Source organism: Dromiciops gliroides, chromosome 6 (assembly GCF_019393635.1).
Source record: "Dromiciops gliroides isolate mDroGli1 chromosome 6, mDroGli1.pri, whole genome shotgun sequence".
Taxonomy (NCBI): Eukaryota; Metazoa; Chordata; class Mammalia; order Microbiotheria; family Microbiotheriidae; genus Dromiciops; species Dromiciops gliroides.
This window is the reverse complement of record NC_057866.1, coordinates 161,958,008-161,983,172: the sequence shown is the minus strand read 5'-3', so window position 1 is coordinate 161,983,172 and position 25,165 is coordinate 161,958,008. Positions and strand designations below refer to the sequence as shown.

At 42.0% G+C, this 25,165-nt stretch overlaps 1 protein-coding gene across 1 annotated transcript in view; it reads right to left on the bottom strand.

Moving 5' to 3' along the window:
* The window catches only part of ARHGAP10 (Rho GTPase activating protein 10), a 369,896-nt gene extending 364,175 nt beyond the window's left edge, over positions 1 to 5,721 (bottom strand). The window contains exon 1 of the mRNA XM_043973392.1: positions 4,996 to 5,721. Within this exon, the coding sequence (XP_043829327.1) occupies positions 4,996 to 5,149 (154 nt within the window). The 5' untranslated portion in view covers positions 5,150 to 5,721. The remainder of the gene's footprint in view (positions 1 to 4,995) is intronic.
* Between the last annotated feature and the right edge of the window lie 19,444 nt (positions 5,722 to 25,165).

Below are 25,165 nucleotides of genomic sequence, written 5' to 3'. Positions count from 1 at the left end.
AAAGAAAGAAAGTAAAAAGAAAAAACCAAAACAAAATGAAGGAGGCTGGACTAGATGACCTACAAGTGTTCTTCCACACCTACATATATGACCCTAACAATAGACAAGATTTAAGCAGCCCTGCCCAAGACCACTTAGCTAGTTCTGAGCAAAGAATTAAGAGGGAACTGGTCTGCTATCTTACAGTTTAGTGCTCTTTCCACTTTCTTGGGAACTAAACAGTGGAGATATGGATACCATTTACACAAGGTTGGACCCAAGGAAGGCCAGCCTAATGATCCCCAAAGCCCTCGTTCTAGAGATGCGTCTGTCTCAAATCTTAAAAGTAACAGGGGTGTTCAACAGGAAGAGAGGGAGCCACTTCAGGGTTGGGACCCGAAACATAATCCCTTGTATGTAATGGTTCTTATAGTAAGGAATGTGGATGCCAAAAGCATGAGCTGTGGGCTGATGATTTCAACCAAAATCACATCCTGCTGGGGAATTCTGACAGCTGTCCAGGCAGAGCAGCACGGGCTGCTGAAGTCATAAAGAGGCGTGCATCCTGTTGGCAGGACTGCTAATATGCCCTCGCAAATACCTGCCTCTCACTGGCCAAACTGGCTTTGCCCTGTGCCTTCCTCACACCTCCCTTAGGAGCTGCCCTGCTCCTGGTCTCACCTCTCAAAGCTCCAGGGCTGCTTCCCACCCACCCACCCCAAGGAACTTCCCACACTGAGCTCTCGATTTCCTCAATGCCCTTCTCCCCATCACCTTCATTTTCTGCTGCATCTTAGCATTTTACCACTATCTGCACATCTTTGCCCTCTCTTCACCACTGAGTGTAATAAGGATAATAACAAGTTTGAGGTGATGATGAGGGTCTGTATCAAAAGTCACCAAATTAACTCCCAGCACCAGATTCCCTAAGGGTAATTCAGGCAATAAGCAGCAAATCTTCAATTTTAGGGAAATTCAAATCTTCAATTGTAGGGAAACTTACATGTTAGGCAGATTACTAAATTTTACTTAGTAGATAATAGGGAGCCACAGAAAATTTCTGAGGAGAGGAGTGACATGTTTAGAGATAAGAAAGAATTTCCTGGCAAAAAGTGTGAAATATGGATGAAAAAAGAAGAAAGTGAGGGTGGAAAGACTAGAAAAAGAAGCTTCTTAAATAACACAGGTAGTGATGACAAGGGTCTATTTGGGGTTGGTTGCAATGGGAATAAAAAGAAGATGAAGTCAAGAAAGATTTAGGAAATGTTTCCATCAACTGCAGTTTCCAGCTCAGCCTTCTCTCCTGAGATTTCTTGTTCAGTCTTGTCTGACTCTCCCTTGACTCCATTTGGGGTTTTCTTGGTAAAGATATTGGAGTGGTTTGCCATTTCCTTCTCCAGCTCATTTTACTGTTGAGGAAGCTGAGGCAAAAAAAACATTAATTGACCTGCCCAGAGTCACACAACTAACTAGTAAGTGCCTCAGGCTGGATTTGAACTCATGATGGTGAGTATTCCTGATTCTAGATCCAGTGCTCTATCCACTGCACCACCTAGCTGTCTCCTGAGAGCCAAGCCTGCAGTTCTAGACTAGCACCTCAAGTTCAACACATTTAAATCCACATTCATTGTCCTTTCTCAAAAATATCCTCTGCCCACACCTTCCTAGTTATTTCTTGTGAACACATATCACCATTCTCCCAGTAGTCCCAGAGCCAAATGTCTATCAGGGGATTATCCTCTTCAACATACAAATCAGGGGGCAGCTAGGTGGTGCAGTGGATAGAGCACTGGCCCTGGAGTCAGGAGGACCTGTTCAAATCCTGCCTCAGACACTTGACACTTACCAGCTGTGTGACCCTGGGCAAGTCACTTAACCCTCATTGCCCCCCCCCCCAAAAAAAAACCCACCATACAATCAGTATTATCATTCTCATTCCCTGCCTTTTCACTGCAACTAACATTAACTTTGGGCAGGCACTCTTTCCCTCATACTTGGTCTGCTTACTACAATAGCCTACAAGCAGTCACCTGGCCTCTTGCTTCTGCCCACTCTAATCTATCCTACATAGAGCACCTAGCTTCCTCCTTCATCACTCTTCTCTGGTCATTCCCTTGCTCAGAAATGTTCCACAGATGCCCACTGTCTCCGCACTTCAAACTCCTTGGCCAAGTGATCAAGGCCTTTTACAACCTGGCCCCAACCGACCTTTCCAGATTTAGCACCTTATTACTTCCTTCACAAACCCTAGCTCCAGATTACTCTCTAGTCCCTTAACGTGTTCTGTGCTTTTCTGTCTTGGAACCTTGGTTAATGATAACTATTAACATTTATATAGACCTTATTATGTACCAGGTACTGTGCCAAGCACTTTATAAATATTATTCCATTTGATCCTGGGAGGTAGATGCTATTATTTTCTAAGGCAAATAGAGGTTAAGTGATTTATGCAGGGTCATATAGTTAGTAAGGGCCTGAGGCTGAATTTGAACTCGGGTCTTCACTGTACCACCTAGCTGCTTTGTTCCGAATGTTCCTTTCTGGAAGGCCTTCCCCATCCCCAGCTGAAATTCTACCTACCCTTCCAAAGCCAGCTCAATAGCATCTCTTCCACAAAGTCTTCCCCAATCTGCATGTCCAGCATCCTCTTATCTTCCCTGTTTTTCTCCAGTCACCTGGGTTCTTAACCTAGGAGTCATCCTCAACTCTTCACTCTCCCTCACCCCATAACCAAACAATTTCTAAGCCTTGTGAGTTCCACCTTCTCAAGGTCTGTTGCATCACACCTTCCTTACTCATACCACAACCACCCTAGACCTGGCCCTTATCTCTCACCTAGATTATTCCAATAGCCTCCACTGGTCTGCCTACATCCAGTCTCTCCTAGCCATCCTGCCCACAGCTGCAAGCTTCCTATTCCACAATGTCCCATCTCTGCTCAAGAAGTTTCAATGGGTCTTTCTTGTCTCCAACCTCTGTTGGGCATTTAAAGCCCATCACAATCTGGCTCCAGCCTGTCCTTCCAGGCAGATTAAACATAACTCTCCCTCACCCATTCTCTAATCCAACCAAACTGGTCTACTTACTCTTCCTAATACACATTTCCATTTCCCACTGCCAGTCCCTTGCATGGATTTATGCTCTTCCTCCACATCTTAGCCTCTTGAAACCCTTATCTGCCTTCAAGGCTTACTCAAGTATCACCTCCTTCTAGAGTTCTTTACCAATTCCCCATTCTGCCAATAGCCTGCATTTACTACCCTGGGGAAAGGCAACTAAGAGGATAGAGCTCCAGGCCTAGGGTCAGGAAGACCTGAGTTCAAATTTTACCTCAGACACTTACTGACTAGGAAGTCACTTAATGCTTTTTGCCTCAGTTTCCTCATCTGTAAAATGAGCTGGAGAAGAACAGGGTAAACCACTCCAGTATTTTTCCCAAGAAAATCCCAAATGGGGTCATGAAGAGTCAAACTGAAGAACAGTCATCTCTGAACAGGTATTCCCCTAGTAAAATGAAAACTCTTTGAGGGCAGGGATTCTCCCTTTTGTAGTTGTATTCTCTGCCTCCCCTTCTCCCCAGTTCCTGAAACACAGTTGACACTTAATAAATGTTTTTAATTGTTTGAGTATAGATCAGGAGCTGGAAGGGACCCCACCTCTGAAATCTCCAATCATGTCTCTTGTGCACTGATTTTATTCAATTTTGAATTACAGTTATTTGGGTTGTTGTGCCAGTTATTTGAGTTTCAGTTTTTTGTCTGGTCTCCCCAGCAGTAGCTGCTGACCTTCTGGAGGGCAGGTTCCCCAAAACATGGCATGTCCCTTTGAGCACAGATCATTTTTCTGAGCTTATGGAGAAGCCAATAAATGTTTCTTGAATTGAATGGCTACATAAGACTGTTAAATCTTTTTGGGCAATCACTTCTATCTCTTTGTGCCTCAACTTCCTAATCTGTAAAATGAGGGGATTGGGTTAGGCCATCTTGAGACCCCTTCCTACTTTAAATCTGATCCCACTACTACCCTACGAGCATTTTGGTCTGAAAATTTTGGAGCAATAAAACTGAGGGGGAGGAGAAGAGGGAACAAGGCATAAATGGAGAATTCCATATTTGCAATCGAAATCTGGCATGCCCATTGGACATGCTGTGCTCTCACTTCTAGTACCTCGGGACACTTCTATCTTTCTAATGGAACAAGCAAAGAAAGAAAAAGGTCAGAGGGAGGAAAAAAAAGCTGGTTAGGATTTCTGATTTAGACGCCGGTACTGATCCAATAGAGAGCTATTGGTATTAGAAGAAGAAGAAACAGACATAGATAAGACTTTCAAAGAACCCCCCTTTCCAGAGACCATGAACTTAGTCACACCGGGCCAAAAAGCACTGTCTGTAATATACAAGTGGCGGGTTGAGCCACATCATTCACTCTTCATATTTCTGTCTCCATTCAAAGAGGAGGAGAAGAGATGAAATTTAGATTTGAAACTTGGGCAGTCTAAACTGCCGAGGCCCCAAGGAAGCCAAGCTGGTGCTGGCTTCGAAATGGGGCCACACATTCATATCAAGCCGTGTGGGTGGAGGAGCTAAAGGGGAAGGTTTCCTCACTTCTGCCGAAAAAACCCGGGGTGAGTAGAAGGAAGACACTCCTTGGGGCTGCCGGAAGAAAAAACGCAAAGCAATCCTTCAGCCCAGCGTCTATCTGCTCGGCGCTTCTCGTCTCCCCATCCCTGGGCCCCACTTTCTGCTCGGCCGCCGAGTGCCGATGCACAACGATCGGCCGCCGACAGTTCCAAAAGAACCATTCTGCGTACGTGTCCGGCCGCCCCGGCTCCCACCTCCGAGCGCAGCGCTGCCTCTCCAGGGCACTCGCTGGCAAAGCCGGGGAGCACGGGCAGGCTCCGTGCAAAGAGCGCAAGGAGTCCACAGCCCAAGGCACCGGGGTCGGCCGGACAAAGCCCAGGCTATCCCCACGCCCCCCTCCCCTCCACCGGGACCCCAGGAGTTCCCCAGGGCTTACTTTTCGTGGCAGCGATGAGATTTTTCCCATCCTTGAGCAACTCTTTGATGAACTTATTGGTTTTCTCCAGCTCTGCTTCATGGGCACGAATCCTCTCCCGGAACCACGGGCTGTCTAGGTAGCAGTCGCTGAACTCCAAGGGTTGCAACCCCATGGCTACAAAAGCTTGCCCCGGCACGCGGGCTGACTTGGCGCGGCCGCCTTTCCCGGGGAAAGCCGGCTAACTCGCCCAGAGGTCAGCGCTTGGGGACCGCCTCGCCCTACTCCCCTCGTGGGGCTTAGACAAACCAGGACTTGCAGCCTCCGAGGCCGCGGCCAGGTGCGAGCAGCTGAGCAGGGCAGAAAGGACCATAAGCAGAGGACAGTCCGGTCCGCCGGCGCGTGAATCCGCGCACCTGGTCCCAGACGACCAGGCGAGCGCGCTGTTAGCACCCTAGTCCGCGCTGCGCGCCCAGCCAGGGCATCTCCCGCGGAAGACTCCGTCACCAAATCAAGAAAGAAAAAGGGAGGAAAAGGAGGGAGGTGGGAGGGAGGGAAACACACTGCCCAGATCCCGTCAGCCTCCGCCAAAACATCCAACCCTCTTAGCTCCACCTCACCCCTTCAGACACCTCCTCTTTTCAAGCTCTAGGGCTCCGCCCCCCACCATATCCATAGAGCTCTGCGCTCCTGGCGTCCTTCTCCCCGGGGCTCTGCTCACTCTCTCTCTCCGCCCTCCTCCAGCTGCCCAAGTCTTCTCCCTTTGGAGCCTGCTTTCTGCTCCTCCCCTTCCTTCCGATCCTTCCTCTTCATTCCTTTCCTAGTACAAACTGAGCCCCCTCCGCCCTACTCCTCCCGTCCTGGTGAGGTGCCGCCCCCCCCCCTTTCCCCAGGCCGGTCTTCTCAGTCTGTTCCCTTTATGGTGCCTCACCCAGACTGTTCCCCTGATAAAGGGAATTGGGAAAGAGGAAAGATGAGTCTGATAGCAGTAACTGATCCCTCGACAATGCTCTGCAGAGCTTGGAAGCAGTCTAACGTGCGAAAGGAAAACACTTGGATTCAGCGTGGGGCTGAACGTGGACTCCTTTGTCCTTTTTAGTATCTTCTTATTACTATTTGCATTTGAACCATTTATTACACCGCATTTCCTTCTTAACTCTCCATTTTGTGGACTACAAGATCTTCAAGGACAGGGACCTGCATCTATCTACTGTTTTGTTTTGGGTTTTGTGACTTAAGATCCTAAAATTCGAATCTGAAAGGAACCTTAGAGAGGCTATCGAACGCTTTCATTCTACTCATGAGAGAACTCAAGTACACACATTATAAGTTATAGAAAAACTGATCTCCTGGATGTTTCCTGAACTATTCGTCACCTGTTTCTCTACCTTGGCACAGCTATCTGGAACGCACTCCTTTCTCATCTCCACTTCTTAGAAGCCCTACCGTCCTTCGAAGTCACCTCCCGTCCCAAGGAACCCCTTTCTTAATCTCCCCAGTTGTTACTGCTCTTGCGGTCCTGACATTTTCTTGCATTTACTTTTCTGTTGTATCTCAGTAGAATGTAATCTCCTTGCAGTCTGTTTCACTTTTGCCCTTGTTTCCCCTGTGCCTGCACAGGGATCTATGGTGTCACCTATGTGGGCTTCCCCACTAAAGTCACAGAAAGCAACCCAATCCTTGACTTCCCATTCCGTGTACGTCCATGTCTTCCCTTAACTCCTCCGTGAAAAAAATCAGCTGACAGGTTGGGGGCTTTCCTCTGAACCTCTTGCCATTGGATGGATACTTATGGAGCAAATGGGCCTCATCTTGGCTAAACATAACGTACTACATAACTAGCCCAACTCCTTTGCCAGTCATATACTTCTCTGATCCATCAATCAATTGACAAACATTTTTTAAACACCTACTATGAACCAGACACCTTGTTAGGTACTAGGAATGCAATGGCCACATCCTCTACTCCAGTGAAATCCAGTGACAAAGTGGTTCAGCCTATGTCTATCATGTAACTTTCCATTGCATTTTGAATGGCTTACAATTTTTATCCTTCAAAAACTGCATTATGTCATGCCTTACAACCAAACAGTATTGCCAGAAGTATTTTTTTTTCTGGACCTATGATTTCATCAGAGTGGAGAACTCCCTAGAATGGGAAGTCTTCTGTAATTGGTAGTCTTATAGATTTGCCTGTGTCACAAAACAGGGTCACACAGCTAGTATGTGTCTCCCTCAAGATTTGAACCCAGGATTTCCTGACTTTGTGACTGTGAACTCCTTAAGGGCAGGGACTACCTTTTGCACTTAATAGTGCACTTAATAGGCACTTAATAAATTCTTATTATTTGAGTCCAATGTTGGGCCTCTACACACCTCTCATGCTTTTTATGTCTTAATGAAATGTTTTTGCTATTGGGATTAAAAAGAATAGGACAAGACATACTAAACTCATTCCCAGCAACACTAGAAGGTAGATAAGGAAAGTGTTGGAGGTAGATCCTAACCTGTATATGAAGATAGCTTTAGCAAAGCACTTAACAACATTTCTCCTGCTATTTTGGAGGATTTTGTTTGTTTTTTCTTGGTTTTTGGAGGGCAATGAGGGTCAAGTGACTTGCTCAAGGTCACACAGGTAGTAAGTGTCAAGTATCTGAGGCCATATTTGAACTCAGGTCCTCCTGAATCCAGGGCCAGTGCTTTATCTACTGTGCCACCTAGCTGCCTCTATTCTGGAGGAAAAAATAAAATGTGAACTAGACAATCACACATCTAGGTACTTTGGAACTGGTTGAAAGGCCAGATATCAAAGAGCAATTAGCAATATTTCAATTTCAGCTTTTCAGCAGGTCTCTGGCAGCGTGCCCCAGGGATTGGTGCTTTGCTCTGTCTCGTTTAACATTTTTTTTTTTAGTGAGGCAATTGGGGTTAAGTGACTTGCCCAGGGTCACACAGCTAGTAAGTGTCAAGTGTCTGAGGCCGGATTTGAACTCAGGTACTCCTGAATCCAGGGACGGTGCTCTATCCACTGCGCCACCTAGCTGCCCCCCGTTTAACATTTTTTAATCAGTGACATGGATAAAGATGTAGATGACACAAAGCTATGAAAAGGAGCTAACATATTAGATGTGACAAAGTCAGGATACAACATGATCTTTACAGGCTAGAGCATGGGACTAAATCTAACACAATGCAATCTAATAAAGATCGGTGTAAAGTCTTACAGGGATTCAAAAATCAAGGTCACAATTATAAGATTAGATAAATATGGCTATGGCTATGGCTAAACAGCAGTTTATCTGGGGGAAAAAAAAGATCCAAGGATGTTAGTTGACTGAAAGCAAAGCAGTGTGACATGGAAGCTAGGTGGCGCTATAGTGCAAATAACACTGGGCCTGCAGTCAGGAAGACATGAATTCAAATTCAGACTCAGATACTAGGTAAGTCATCCAGGACAGGTCACTTACATTTTGTTTGCCTCAGTTTTCTCTTTTGTAAAATGAAGATAATAATAGAACCTACTTCTCAGGGTTATTGGTAAGCTCAAATGAGATAACTGTAAAAAGCTTAGCACAGTACCCCGCACATAGGAAGTGCTATATAAATGTCAGCTGCTATAGTAGTCAAAAAATGAACATCAGGGCGGCTAGGTGGCGCAGTGGATAGAGCACCAGCCCTGGATTCAGGAGAACCTGAGTTCAAATCCGGCCTCAGACACTTGACACTTACTAACTGTGTGACCCTGGGCAAGTCACTTAACCCCAATTGCCTCACTAAAAAAACAAAACAAAACAAAAAAAGCAACAAAACCCAAACATCATCTCTTGCTACATGAACAAAGACGATGCAAGGGGACAAAAAGAAAAAGAAAGCAAAGAGGGAAAGAAACATAATATCCAAGACTAGAGAGGGCATGTTGTTTGGTTGTGCCCCATTCTTCATGACCTCACATCAGTTTTTCTTGGCAAAGATACTAAGGTGGTTTGCCATTTCCTTCTCCAGCTCATATGACATATTAGGAAACTGAGGCAAACAGGATGAAGTGACTTACCCAGGGTCACACAGCTAGTATATGTCTGAGAGCAAATTTGAACTCAGATCTTCCTGACTCTAGACCTGACGCTCTATCTGCTGGACCACCTGGCAGCCCAATCTTCCATTACATTTTTGTTAAACAATTTGAACAATCATTCCCCAATCAATGAATACCCATTTTGTTTCTAGTTTTTGCTACCCCCTAAAAAGTGCCATTAATACTTTGGTATATATGGGACTTTTTATTTGTGTCTTTGACCTCCTTGCCCAGTAGTTAGATTATTTAGTCAAAGAGTATAAGCAGTTTCATCGTGGGATATTTGCATAAAAATAACTATTCTCATTTGGAGGGAAAAAAAGATGGTATGAAAACATAAGACATCAATAAAACTCTCTTCATTTGGCCCAAGGCCAATTTTTCAGAACTTGGAATTCCTAAACTCAAGTTTCACAGCGACTGTAATAAAAGATGAGACAGGACCCATAAGTCGAATTGCAAAATATCTAACATGGGAAAGTGAAGCAACAGAGGCATTCTAATCTCCTGTACCCAAACAAATATAATCTCTTTCACATTCTGGTATCATGAGAGAAGGGTTTCCATGTTGTTTTCCCAGATGGTTCCTGAGTAGAGGAACAGCTTCCTTTCTATCTTACATAACTCCAGTGCCTAACACAATATATGGCTCATAGTAGGTTCTTTTGTGTGTGTGTGTGTGAGGCAATTGGGGTTAAGCGACTTGCCCAGGGCCACACAGCTAGTATGTGTCAACTGTCTGAGGCCAGATTTGAACTCAGGTCCTCCTGAATCCAGGGCTGGTGATCTATCCACTGCGCCACCTAGCTGCCCCTCATAGTAGTTTTTTTTAAATAGTAGGTTCTTAATAAAAATTTGTTAATTGATTGTCCGTTGCCTGACTTGCAAGAAAGTTGAACATTTTCACCTGTAAGAGCCACAGCCTTTCTTTACTCCCTGGCCATCTTCTGGCCAGCTGCCCAGGCCTGCAGTCATTCCCTAGAGGTTTTAACCCTTTCATGTCCACACTTCCTGCCTTGGGGCTCTGCTGTCCTGATGGGTGTGTGTGTCTCACATAAACATAACCAACTATTTCAAGAAGGCCTCAGCCATACTTCCCATGACTCCATACGCCCTGGCCATCTCCTCATTACTTGTCTGGCCACTGCACAGGTATCCTTGTCTCACCTTCCACCCATCCTTGTTCAGGGACCCACAATAAAATCAACTCTGCACTGCTCCTGGAAGTAGTGTGTTGATCTAGTACTTCATGGCCCCACTCCCCTGGGCACCACTCCCCTATTTATATTGTCTCCCATTAGTACGGTGTGGGGGAGGCATTGAGGCATAGTGAATGTTGAACTGGCCTCGAATTGAAGAATATCCGGATTCCATTCCTGCTACTTAGCACACAGACTATGTAACCTTTGGGCAGCTAGGCGGCATAGTGGTTAGAGCACTAAGCCTGAAGTCAAAAGAAAGTTTCATCTTCCTGAGTTCAAATCTGGCCTCAGACACTAACTGTGTGATCCTGGGCAAGTCACTTCACCCTATTTGCCTCAACTCCTCATCTGTCAAATGAGCTGTAGAAGGAAATGGCCAACTGCTCCAGTATCTTCACCAACACCAAATGGGGTAAAGAAAAGTCAACATAACTGGGCAAGTCACAACCTTTCAGTGACCTAGACAATTCTCTAAGGCGAAAAGTTGCTGAGAAGAGACCACCTGCATTGGTGGAAGGAGTTTCCTCACCTGGGAGTTCCCTGTATCAATGAAATTACAAGTTCATTCCTTATCTCTATTAGAATATTGATTGCTTGAGGACATTTTTAACCCACTTTTGTATCTGTATCCCCATCACTTAACACAATTCTTAGCACATGTGTGCTTAGTAAATACTTTTCATTCAGTCATCCAGCCATCCATTCATTCTCTACTCCATTGCACTCTCTACTTCTCATGGCTGAAGCCTTCCTGGTGTAGGCATTCATTTGGGCTTGCTTCATTGGGTCATCAAGATTCTTCCAACACCCTTGGCTTCAGGAACACTTTGGTTGTCTTCTGAGTTCCCTTATTTAGTTAGTGTCATAGAGATAGGGATGTTTGTTGCCCTCTCTTTCATCCCCACCCCCTACTTATCAAACATGCCTCTGAGAAGACTCCTATAGCAAGGAGGACTCCTTGCCTCATGATGCAATCACCTTGTATACAAACACACAGTCTCTTAGGAACAGAATTCTAGGGATTTTCCCCAACAAGCAATGCTCTTCAAATGCAAGAATCTTGGGAAATGAAATCCAAAAGATTACTCCCTTCCTGCCTGTCTACTAGAAAAGCATATGGAAAACATTTGTATGAATTAAAGAGGATGTATAGGTTGTGATCTGTGCCAGTGAAGGGAATACTCACATTCATGTAATCACAGATACATAAAAGTTTATTTATAAATTCAAATACAAAGATATGACACTATCCTGACTTAGTATATCTAATGCTAAAATTTCACCTAGTGGTTTGAATGAAAAGCAATATATAGACTGGTTTGATTAGAGGTGAAAGTAGGACTAAATACAAGTATGAAACAGTCTGTACAGTAATAAAAAGACAAATTATTAGGGAAACATTCATTATTCCTGTTTGGGCAATGCCAATGTAATAAAATTATATTAGTACTTAATTTGCAAATTTACTCCTGTGCCAATATAACTGCCAAAGGGTTACTTTATAGGAGATGGCAAAATAATTTTCAAATTCATTTATAGGAAAAAAACATCTAGAAACTGTAGAGCAATACTGGGGGAGGGGGGGAGTAGAAATAAATGCTATTGAGTAGTGTCTAATTTCAAGGAATCACCGGGCCTGTGATTTCATAGGTAAAGGAAACTCCTGAGTGAAGAAATTCCCTCTATCGATTCAGATGAGGGCCTTCTCTAAAATTTACAGAGTTAATTGTGTTAGACCACTGAGAGATTAAATTAATTGCCCAAGGTCATACAGTCAATATGTTTGAGGTGGGACTTGAACCCAGGTCTTCCTAGCTTTGAGAGTAGCTCTTTGTCGACTATGTCTGTACCACCAGATTTCAAACTATATTTAAAATCAGCAAACGTGATTTATTGGTTCTAAAAATTAAGAAATTAGGTTATTAGAGTAGATAAACAAAACACCGGAGTAACTTTAAAAAATAGTCAAATGAAGGATAAACCTCAAAACATAAAGCCATCGTATGGAAAGCACTCCCTATCTTCCAAGAAAAAACAAAATGAAACTTCTAGGGAAACTATCCAGAAAACTGGAAAATAGATTAGAAAAAATTTAAGTTTAGGTCTTATATCTTATATCTTATACCAGAATAAGGCCCGGGGGATATATGACTTGGTTTACCCTTCTTCATATGTTGACTTTTAGCAAAACTAGCACAGGTTTCACCAGCACAGGCACTCTGTAGGTTAGTGCCCATTCAAAACCAAAGCTTATGACCAATACCACATTGCCACCAATGTACTTATTTTTGCCACAGGACACATTAGTTCAAAACAAAAGACATTTAACCAAACATGATAAAAAAAAAGAGCCCTTCATGTACACAGGAGCGATACTCTCCCATAGATTCTCATACCACCAGTGCAAGATTAAACGCAAACACTTAACAGACATGACTGAGGCACATAAATGGGGGCACACAAAGAAAGAATGAATGACCAAAGACCACATATGACAGGGAGCACACACACACACACACACACACACACACACACACACACACACACACACACCCAGGGCTACTTATGCCTCCAGAGCTTCAGGGCTGTTATCTGACTATATCATCACTTTGTTCTCTACAGCTTTCCAGGGGATGTATCGTCTCTTCCCGGCAAGTTAGCTTTGTTCTGGCTGTCCTGTCTGAATACATGGTTGTCTCTGCCAGGCATATCTGGTCAGTGAACTGCTCTCTACTACCATCTACTGGGCATCAGCTCTTCAAGGGGAGGCAGTAAGCACTGGGGGAATCATAGAGAAGGTGGCATTTAAGCTGATTGTTGAAGCAAACCAGATTTTCCAATACCCAGAAGTGGGAAGAGAATGTATTTCAGGCATGTGAGAATCAGTGCAAAGGCATGAAAACAGAAGATGGAGGAGCAGCAAATAAGTCATAATAGCTAAATCATGGAGTACTTAGAGGCAAATAATATGTAAAAAGGCAGAAGGATAAGGAAAAATCTAGGTTGTGAAGGATTTTAAATGTCAAAGAAATTTCTTGTTGGTCCTACAAGTAATGAGAAGACACTATAGCACACTGAGTAGTTGGATAACATGATGGGCAAATCACTTTGGTAGTTATGTGGAGGCTACATTATACTAGGGAGAGACTTAAAGCAGGGAGACCAGTTAAGAGGGCTTTATAATATCAAGACAAGAAGTGATGAGGATCAAATGTGGAAGGGCTAAACAGAACATACATGTAATGGAATATTACTGTGATTTAAGAAAAGACAAGTGTGATGAATAGAGAGAAGCATGGAAATATCTACATGAAATGACACAGGGCAAAGTAAGCAAAGCCAAGAAAACAACATACACTAGCTAGAGCAATGTAAATGGAGGGAACAACAACACACCAAAAAACAAGGAAAATATAACAAAATTATAAAGATCAAGTAAGACTCAAAGAAGAGCTATGACACCCTCAAATTACCCCTTTGTGGAGGTGAGAAATCTAACTGTACATGTTTTCGGACCTTTTCAATGTACCGATCGGTTGTGTTGACTTTTTCTTCTCTATAAAAATACTATTTGTCATATGTGATGGTTCTCTGGGAGCAGGAGGAGAAAGGATACATGGAATGCCACAGTAATGGAAGAGACCAAAAACATCACTAAAAACTTATTTTTTAAAGCATTGAGGACCTGAGCTATATCATGATGGCTGTATGAGTAGAGAGTAGGGTATAGATATGAGAAAGATTATGGGGGTATAAATAACAAAATTTGGCAACAGATTGATTAGATGGGTTATAAAGACTTAAGAACATTGGTGTATTTAAATTGGAATATGAACTTGGGTGACTGGAAGGATGGTGGTGCTCTTGACAGAAACAGAAATATTTAACAGGTGTGACTTTGGGGAAGGAATATGAGGAGTTCTGTTTTAAACATGTTTTGAAATGCTTACAAGCACTGCTATCTCATGTCTCATGGGGGGATAGGTTCAGTCCTTAGATCATATAAGATAGGCTCTGCCTGCTGATAATCCACATGGAGATTTGAAGAGGCTGTTGCTAAAACTATGTAAGGAAAAGGCCCTTTCTCTCCTAGCATAGTGCCTGGAACATGGTAGGCAGTTGCATTCTTCTTAACCTGACTTGACAGAGTCGAAGCATGCATGGGTACATGATGGCCGTTTTTCCATTGGTTACTGTAAGATGATGAAAAGCCTTTTAACTGGCTGCTAAGCCAGAACTGACTAGGCATACAAAAGCCTCAGATGAATGAATAAAGATATCTCTCTCTCTCTCTCTCTCTCTCTCTCTCTCTCTCTCTCTCTTTCTGTGTGTGTGTGTGTGTGTCTGTCTCTTTCTCTCTGTCTCTCTGTCTGTCTGTCTGTCTGTCTCCCTCGTTCTTTCTCCTGGTTGTTGTGGTTGTTCATCTTTTGAAGATGACCTATGACATCAAGGACTGATGTCTTGACTTGCTGTGACTTGGATTTAAGTGAGGCAGAGTTGAAGAAAGTTGAGGAAGAGAGTTATCCGTCAGCTGCCTTATCTTCCTGTGTGGCCATCATGTGGGTATGAATGTATGGTGCTATTTCTGCTTCTGGCTCTGTGTTCTTTCCTCATCCTATATGAATGAGTATTGGATAAGGAACAAAGTTATGACACTGTGAGATTCCAAAGGTCAGAAGATACACTAAAGGTCCAGCAAGTAGGTTCTGGAGCAGAATCTTCCAGAAGCCTTAAGCAGCCACATCTTGTGAGAAGAAAGCCCTGAGTTTGAGCCAGCCTAGCAGCTAACCAACCCAAGAATCAGGATGCCAGTTCTTTAAGCACAGGAAAGATCCTTCCACTTTAAATTTCAGGATTGTAAGAACCAAAATAGTAGAGGCAAAAAAGCAAGCAAAGTTTAAATATAGAATTAATGAATTTCAGAGTTTGACAGGACCTTGTAGGCTTTCAAATCCATCCCCCCTCCCTATTAGTATCTGAACAGCAAAACTCCCTTACAACATGACCAACAAATGTTCATCTAGATTATGCTTAGACACCCTCCAGCGAGGGCCTCCCATTTCCTTCCCAGACAGCATGTTTCTCTTTTCTACAAATTTAATTTTAGGAAGTTTTTTTCTTACGTTTAGCCTGTATTTGCTCTTTTGGGAGTAGGGTGGGTTTACTTCCAAGTTTGGGAGATATTTGTACTTTAGTTCATGCTATATCATCTCAGCAAATGTCTCTTTGTAAATGCTAATTGGTGTTACCTGGTTACTTGATATAGGACACTTGATATAGAACTTTGTCTGAGGGTGCAGTTTTGCTGAGTGGGGGCCTCTCCATCCCAAGGAGTTTCCAATCCTTTCAGACTCTTAGAAGGATGAACTTTTATGAGAGGAGCCACCCCTCTGTGCTGACCTATAAACAGAACTCAGAGATTACACCCAGGTCCTTCTACTTGCAATTCATCAATATTTAGTCATATAAAGTTACCTGAGAAATGTAGATGTTAAATAGTTTGCCTAGGGCCACACAACTAGTATTAATCAAAGACAGAATTTGAACCCAACCTTTCCTGTCTACGAGGCCAACCCACTATCAACTATACCACCATTGCATCTTGTAAAAGAAAATAAATAACATACAGCCATGCAATAAAAACATGTGAATAATCACTGAACTTTTTATTGGACTCATATGCAGGTCACAGGTAAGTGATTTTAAGTAAGGGACTAGGAAAAAAGGTTACTACACAACTGGGCAAGAATTAGTAAAAAGTAACAATAGGATTCCTAAATAGAAATGAAAGCCACCAGGCAGATTTTCTTGGATCAATCCAAAAAGACTCCATGACAATGGTGGGATTTCATGAGATATTTAAATGCTGGGAGATAACTAACTTGGTTTAATGGAAGAAAAGGAATATCATATGAAAAAGGAAAAATAGATGACACTGCTCTGGAGAAAGCTCAAAGGTTGTGAAAAGGAGATCAAATGAACCTTGAATAGGCAAGCCTGGCTAAACAAAGGCCAAATGCTGCCCTGTGAGAAGAGATAAGGAAAGTAAGGTATTCTGGGTACTCTAGTTAAATATTTTGAAGCTTTAAAGTCAAAGGACAGTCCTTCTTTGCAGAGGACTCCATAGCAATTCCATGAACCCCTTCCTAACACCCTGACAGTTTCCATCTTCTTCCAGACAGGGTTCCACCAGAACACTAGAGTTTTCTCCCAGTGTTCTTCCTGGCAAAGATCTAGCCCAGGCCACAAATAGACACACTAGGCCTGAGGTATTGAGCATGAGGCCTCCATCACTCTCAAGGATGGTCCATCCTAGATCAAAATATAATTGCTATGGGGCAGCTAGGTGGCACAGTGGATAAAGCGCTGGCCCTGGATTCAGGAGGACCTGAGTTCAAATCCGACCTCAGACACTTGACACTGACTAGCTGTGTGACCCTGGGCAAGTCACTTAACCCTCATTGCCCCAACAAAACAAAACAAAAATGTAATTGCTATCTTATTTAATGTGTTAATGTCTTAATTTAAAAATAAATGTATAAACATAGTTTTCTAAGTCAATATGTAGCCCACGTGGTCCCCATTGCTATTTGATTTTGATACTACCCAACTAGGCTATTCTCTGAAAATATTCATCAGAGCATATATTTTGTTTGATATGTGGAAACCATTTAGAGTTAAAAACTGCTTAACTGTCTCTAGCAAGTTGTATAGATTTTATTGTAAAAATATTTATAAAAAATTTTTATTAGTGAACTTTGTTTTAACTACTTACCATCCATAAATGCATTCAAATATAGGAATAAGAATAAAAGAGAGAAAAAGCAAAAACTAAGCTTCACCAAAATGGCCCAAAAAGCAAAGGGAAAATGGTATTTCTCCCTATCACTTTACCTCACATCAAGACAGAAACCAAGTCCAAGGCTCTAAAGGTCAAAAAGGGAAGAGTTGAAGGGTATCCAAAGACATGAAAAGAAGAAAATCTAAATATCTCTCTCCTTTGGGGGACCCAAGATGCTTTGGCTTTATGTGAAAGCCCAAGTACCTTTAGAAAGGTTCTGCTAGAAGAAATAAGCTTTATCACTATGTCTTCATCAAACTCTCCCAGTCAATTAACTTTATAACAGTCAGTTATGAAGATGAAATACATCTTGGCATTTATCACGGATGTCAAAAGCAAAAGGTATGAGATCAAAAAGGCTGTGCAGGTGAAGAAGGGTGGACTACCAGTACCAGATCCCAAACTGTACTGTTAATCATTAAAACAATCTAGCAATGGCTAAGAAATAGAGTGGTAGAACAGTGAAATAGATTAGGTACATAATACAGAGTAGTAAATAACCATAGTAATTTAGTGATTGATAAACCCAAAGATCCAAGCTCTGGGGTAAGAACTCAATGTTTAACAAAAATTTCTGGGAAAACTGTAAAGCAGTTTGGCAAAAACTAGGTATAGACCAACATCTTACATCGTATACCAATCTAAGGTCAAAATGGGTACATGATTTAGATATAAAGGGTGATATAAGCAAATTAGGGGAGCATGGAATTTCTTGCCTGTCAGATCTATGGATAATGGAAAAGATAGAGAGTACTACAGGATGGAAATTCGGATATTTTTTATTACATTGAAGTAATAAGCTTTTGCACAAATAAAACCAAAGCAAACACAATTAGAAGGAAACCAGGAATACAATTGTGATATAGGGAATGATGAGTAGGATAGTTTCAGAAAACCCTGGGAAAACTTACATGACCTGATGCAAAGTAAAGTGAGCAGAACCACAACATTATATACTGTAACAGCAGTATTACAGGATGATCAACTATGAATGGCTTAGCTATTCTCAGCAATACAGTGATCCAAGACAATTCCTAAGGACTTATGATTAAAAATGCTATCCATCCCAAGAGAAAGAACTGATAGAGTATGAATGTAGATCAAAGCACACTTTTTTAAACTTTCTTTATTTTCCTAATTTTTTTGTCTGCTTTCTTTTGCAACATGGCTAATAAGAAAACATGTTTTACATGACTGCACAGGGAGAATTTGGAACTCAAAATTTTTTTAAATGTTAAAAAAGTGTTTACATGTAATTAAGAAAAAATAAAAATAGTTTTAAAATTAATTATTTCTACATATAATTGAGAAAATATTTTTAATAATTTTAATAATTAAAAAGGCTATAAAGAAAGCATATGGCATTAGTGTGTCCATGGTCAGCACAGCACATTAGTCTGCTTGTTAGAGGGAAGAAGGCCTACTTCTTGACTTGCCCCAGACTGAACCTTGAATGTTGCCAACAAAATTGGGATCATCAAGGCTATGTTCCATTTACCATAAACAAGAGAGTCTTAAATAGGGCTCCGTGTATATGTGTTTGGGTTTTTTTTAATTACTTTTTTTTTGGAGGCAATTGGGGTTAAGTGACTTGCCTAGGGTCACACAGCTAGTAAATGTCTGCGGTGAGATTTGAACTCAGGTCCTCCTGAATCCAGGGCCAGTGCTCTATCCACTGTGCCACCTAGCTGCCCCCATGTACATGTGTTTTTTTTGTTTTTGTTTTTGTTTTTCTGGGGCAATGGGGGTTAAGTGACTTGCCCAGGGTCACACAGCTAGTAAATGTTAAGTGTCTGAGGCCGGATTTGAACTCAGGTCCTCCTGAATCCAGGGCCAGTGCTCTATCCACTGTGCCACCTAGCTGCCCCTACATGTGTTTTTAAAAACAATATTTTTATAACTATTTAATTATATTTGATTTGCTATATATTTTATTTTATGCATTTAAAAACATTCTGACAAGAAGGCCATAGGCTTCATCAGCCTGTTAAAAAGGGTCCATGACAGAAAAAAAGTTAACTTTTAAAATAGTTTCCTACTTTAAAAAAAAAGGAAAGGAGTAAAACTATTAAAAAGTGACTGACTACAGTGTAAATTTAAACACAACATGATGGTAACAGTTAAAGGATATGTTTTTTTCTAGTCATACTGGTAGACAGAAAAAGGCTTATGGAAAACCAGACTCTGCAATGCCCCTCAGAAAACAGAAACAGCAATCAACAAAGAGAAATTAAAATACCAGGAAAAAAGTAAAAATCAAACAAAATAGAAAATCAGCAAAGTACCAATGTTTTAAAAATCCTACAGATCAATTAAAAGGGGTAAAATGACAAAAAGCAACATAAATGGGGGGGGGGAAATAACATGTGATATCCCAAGAGGTGTCCTAAAAATGATCCTGGATGTCAATCAATAAAATTTTATTAAGTGTCTACAATTTATTTTCCAGGCAATCAGAATACAAAAGTTTAAGAAAGGACCTCAGAGATCATCTAGTTCACCCTTCCCCCCATCATTTTAGAGATTAGGAAACTAAGGCTCAGAAAGTTTAGGTGACTAGTTCAAGATCACACAGGTAGTAAGTAGGAGAACTGGGATTTAAATCCTGGTCCTATGAGTACAAATCCATCGTCCCAAATCTTTCCATTGTTCCACAAGGCCTCTTGCAACATGCTTAAATAAATTAAGTAAAAATTAACACTGATAAGAAAGTCACGAGAGAAAATAAAAGAACTCATAAAGAGGAGGGAAAAGTCATGGAAGAAATGGAAGGTAGAGTGAATACAGTGGATACATTTTTTTTCAAAGATCAGGAAGAAATAATGAAGAAAAATACCAATATCAAATGACAACCCTCCACAAGGAATGATAGCAGAAAATCTTGAGCGAATTAACAGAAACAACCAATAACAGATTTGCCACTGTGTAAAATAAACCTGTAGATAATCCAGACATATTTGTGTGTGTGTGTGTGTGTGTGTATGTGTGTACATGCTCACAAAATAGTTGAACTAGTGAAAGAACTGGGAAATATGTAATCTCAAACTGGACGACCCAGAGCTTGTCAAGACAGAGAAAACGCCAGATTTCAACCCAGAACCATTTTTTGAAAACACTCTGAACATCACATTCCAGTAAATCATTCAAGAAAACTTTCCAGGGGGCAGCTAGGTGGCACAGTGGATAGAGCACCGGCCCTGGGGTCAGGAGTACCCGAGTTCAAATCCGGCCTCAGACACTTAACACTTACTAGCTGTGTGACTTTGGGCAAGTCACTTAACCCCAATTGCCTCACTAAAAAAAAAGAAAGAAAGAAAGAAAGAAAGAAAGAAAGAAAGAAAGAAAGAAAGAAAGAAAGAAAGAAAGAAAGAAAGAAAGAAAGAAAGAAAGAAAGAAAGAAAGAAAGAAAGAAAGAAAAAAAAAAAGAAAACTTTCCAGAATAAGTAAGCCTGGCTTAGAGTTGCCCCTTGGTTCCTCTAAGCAAAAGAAAGAGATGGGGAGAGGGCAGCTACTGAAGAATCATCTTGGAATATAGACAAGGTTGAAAAAGCAAGAAGGAGTCAAATTGTGAGAGGCTTTAAGTGTCAAAGTAAAGAGTTTCTACTTCATTTAATAGACAATAGGGGGCCATTTGGAGGTTTTTAAACAACGAAATCATGGCAGATTTGGACATGGGATCCTCTGGTTTGAATCCTACCACAAAGGCTTCTTCCTGAAACTGTGTCCTTACAGATCGAGAACTGTAGCAGTCATCTATTTCTACCCTATCCTTGTACAGATGAGGAAACAGGACCAGGAAAGTTAAATGAATGACCAAAGGTCACATTGGTAGCATCAGAGAAAGAACACCCAGGTCCTCTGTACTGAAAGTTCTTTCCAGTTGCTATCTCCTGACCAGGGGTGAACTACTTGGCCACTAGTGTCATGGAACCACAGGCTTGAGAGTTGGAAGGAATCTTCTGTAACTGTCTAGTCCAACCCCCTCATTTTTAGGGGACTGATTCTCATAGAGGTTACATGATCTTATGAGTAAGCCTAGGGTCATACAAGAAGTAGGTGGCAATGTTATTTCCACTCTTCTAGCTATGAAGATGTAGCACCCCATCCTCCATTTCCCTCAGATCCCTCTTCCAACTTGCATTAGTCAGCAGGTTCTCCTCTCAAGAACCTGAGAGGGGTGCAGCAAGGTAGCGCAGTGGATAAAGCACCAGCCCTGGATTCAGGAGGACCTGAGTTCAAATCCAGATTCAGGCACTGGACACTTCCTGGCTGTGTGGCCCTGGGCAAGTCACTTAACCCTTATTGCCAAAAAAAAAAGAACCTAGGGAGTACTGTAGCCAGGTTCAGTTTTCTAGTTGAGACTTACAAGCGCCCAGCCTATTGCTCCTCAGGACCCACTGGCCATTTGACATCAATTTTTACAGAAAGATAATTACTACGATGGCATAGCAAGAACAGTAATTATTGAACAATCCCCCCAAACTGGGGGAGGTGGAGTATATTCTCCCCTTGCACATATATATGGTCACTGGGGAGGGTGCAAATAAATTTAAGGTACAAAAGTAGTGAGGCATACATGAAGTGAACAAGTCAGGTGAAGGGATTCATGGGGACTTCTGGAAAATATCTGAGAAATTATCTGCTCTAATTTTTGAATGCATAATCAGTTCTAAATTAGCAACTTGCATTGGTCATCAATCCCTGCAGCTCTTCAACCAATTAGAAGACTCTTCATCAACACATGTAATGCCAACCCCTCAGTCATGCATAGCTGGAAGTAGATGTTGTATTGCCAACAAGCAAGGAAGATTGCCTATGCTCTGCAGAACCTATAGGAGGAGCAAATCCAAGCATGCTCAAAGGACTGGTCCCTCTTTAGGCAATCCCTTTGAGGTTCAATTTTTTCCCCCAAAACCTGTGACTTTGTTGTTACTGCAAGCTCTCCAAGAAGAACTTCCTCTATCAATGCGGAGGAGTACTCTGGCTCTCATTTATAGTCTGAGAGAGTTCGTGGGAGCACTGAGAGGTTAAGTCAATTGCCCAGGGTTGCCCAGCCAGTATGTGTATGACTCTGGGACCAGCTCTCTCTCCATGTAATTTCTCAATGGGTCAAATAACAAGGTAATATAATGGATATAAATCACTTTATAAACCTCTAAGGTACTATATAAATGTCAGCAAGTAGGGCGATGTATTAGGAAGATTCCTCCAGTGGTGTCATGATAAAAGAAAGACCAGCTTGGAAACCAGAGCAAAATTGAAGTGAAAGAAGGGTATGTAAAAACTGCTTAAGTGGCATGGGCTTATCAGTCCTGCGTTTTATTCTTGCCATGGTGGCATTTGGTTAAGAGACTTTCATACTGTTAATTTTATTTTCGAGAGAGTAGTCCTTAACAAAACTGGTCCATCATTAGTTACTTCTCTACATGTGGAAGAGAGAGGGGTGGCAGGTTTGGTCAATTCCCATATTATTCCTCTCTCAAAATTCTCTGATAGCATTAGGTTATGAGTTTGGTTCCCAAATTAAGTTCTCTGAGAATTTTTGTCTGCTTACATCTTTGGCTGCCTAACTAGAAGAGTGGTCTGTCAGCCAGCATTTAGTTGGAGCTTACTATGTACCAGAAAGTGGAAATACAAAGAAAGGCAAAAAAAAACACTGTCCCTGCCCTCACCAGGCTCCCAGTCTAATGGGGGAGAGGACATACTAACAACTATGTACATACTAGACACATACAGGGTAAATGGGAGGTAGCACTCTCTGGGCATGGTTACGTTAGGGCTGGCTGATTGTAAAAGATGCCCAGCCCTGGCTTCCTCCTGACAGCCATCTGAGAATTACAGTTGTCCTCACTGATCTGATAAGCAGACTGGTGAATTCTTGAGTCATTGCTTTCTATGGACCCACTCCTTTCTAAGGTTGTAAAAATCATTTAGCTATCACTTATAAAACGGGTCATTCTAATTACAGGTATGCAGTGGCCAAAAAACACTTCTTTCACAGTTCATTTTATAAACAGAGACATGATCCCTTAATTCTTTCAGGAATTTAGGCCTCTTAAACCACTTCCAGATTAGGTTGAGTTGAGGTAATTACACAGTGACTGCTAAGAATTTCCCAAGACCTTCTTTTCTTTGGTTAAACTAAAAAAAATAGCACGTCACTGTGTATGCTCAGCTCCAAATATTCAGCTTTTAATCCATATGGTGGTGGACTGAAGAGGTCTCGAAAGTTTTATTTTTAGATCTGTTCATGGCATCCCAAATGTTTCCATTTTTTTCTTTCTACCCCTTTACCTTTAGGGTCTCCATTAAAATGGGAGGAAGCAATGATACAGTAAAGATGGAGAACGGTATTTGAAGCCTGACAGAGCTGGGTTTGAATCTCTTCTCTTACACTTGCCAGCTGTGTGACCTCAGACAACACTGTCTCTCACGTAGCTCACAATTTAATGAAGAGACAATATGCATATAACCATCTATATGAAAGATAGATACAATGCAAATAGGCACTAACAGTAAAGAGGATCAGGAAAAGTCTCCCAAAGAAGGTGGGATTTTAGCTGAATCTTGAAGGAGACCAGGGAAACCAGAAGGAAAAGTGAGGAGGGAGAGCAGTCCAGGCATGGAGGACGGCCAATGAAAAGGCATGGATGGAGCTGGGAGATGGAGTGTTCTGTGTGAGGAAAAGAACAAAAGCCAGTGTCAGTGGGTTACAGAGTTCATAGAGGGCAGTGGAGTATAAGAAGACTGAGAAGGTAGGAAGGGTGCAGGTTGGGGAGGGTTTTAAGTGCCAGGCAGGATTTTATTTTTGCAGGGCAATGAGGGTTAAGTGACTTGCTCAGGGTCACACAGCTAGTAACTGTCAAGTGTCTGAGGCAGGATTTGAACTCAGGTCCTCCTGAATCCAGGGCTGACGCTTTATCCACTGCGCCACCTAGCTGTCCCTGAAAGGATTTTATTTTTGATTCTTCAGATAATAGGGAGCCACTGGAGTTTGTTGAGTGGGGGGGGGGCGGGGGGAACAGGGTTAGTCTCATTCTTACCATTTATAAAATGAGGGGGTTGAATCAGATGGCCTCTATGAAGTCCCTCCTATTCCTAAGTGTATGATCTATGATTCTGTGACCCTTCTCTGAAGCTTCATCCTGTTACAATGGTGACCTTGGATCCTTGAAAGCTATGCCAGCAGAGGAAAGCTTTAGCAGGTATTAGCAAGCCAGAAAAGCCTCCACTGTGGGCTAGTAATGGACATGTCACTTGAGGTTCGGTCTAGCTAAATTCAGAAAGAGCCAACACCAGGTCGCACAGGGGGTGATGAGTTTTTTTGTTACAGTAACTCTTGAAGACCATCTGCTAATTTCTAGAGGAGTTGGGATGTGCTTTCATGGAGGTGTGACTCACACCAGCTTTGTGGAGAAGGATTCACACCAGAGACATCATAGAGACTTGAAGGGATAAAACAAACGATGGGTTGATTTAAAAAGCAAAGCAAAAAAAAAGACCATCCTGAATTTCTTAATTCTTTTCCCTTCTGAGTCACTTATAAGACTATGACAATGAAATAATCCACGCTACTTTAGACACACAGCACAAAATTCTAGGTAAAGCAATAAGTAATAAGTGCCTTACCCTGTGCCCTGTACCATGCACTGACGTCCCACTCAGGGTAGAAAAGGCAAAATATAAAACAGCCCCTAAGTGAACAAATCAAATAGCAGCAATAAAAAAGGCAAATTGTATATTACCTTTCACCAGATTGGGATAGGGACTACACCTGTGATTTCACCAACACAGGAAACTATGTGGTGGAGGAGACTCCCTCTAGCAATTCAGGTCAGTACCTTCTCTGCAGAATCTGCAAAAATGTCTGACAAACAAGATATGATCAAAATTCAGAGGCTTAATAAATCTACGTTGAAGAAGACATAATCCCAAGAGAAAAATGCATTGCTGTCAAAAGGAATAATTGATTTTTCCAGTTTTGATGGATTTTTAAAAATGTTTATGTTTTGGGGGCATCTACGTGGCACAGTGGATAAAGCACTGGCCCTAGATTCAAGAGGACCTGAGTTCAAA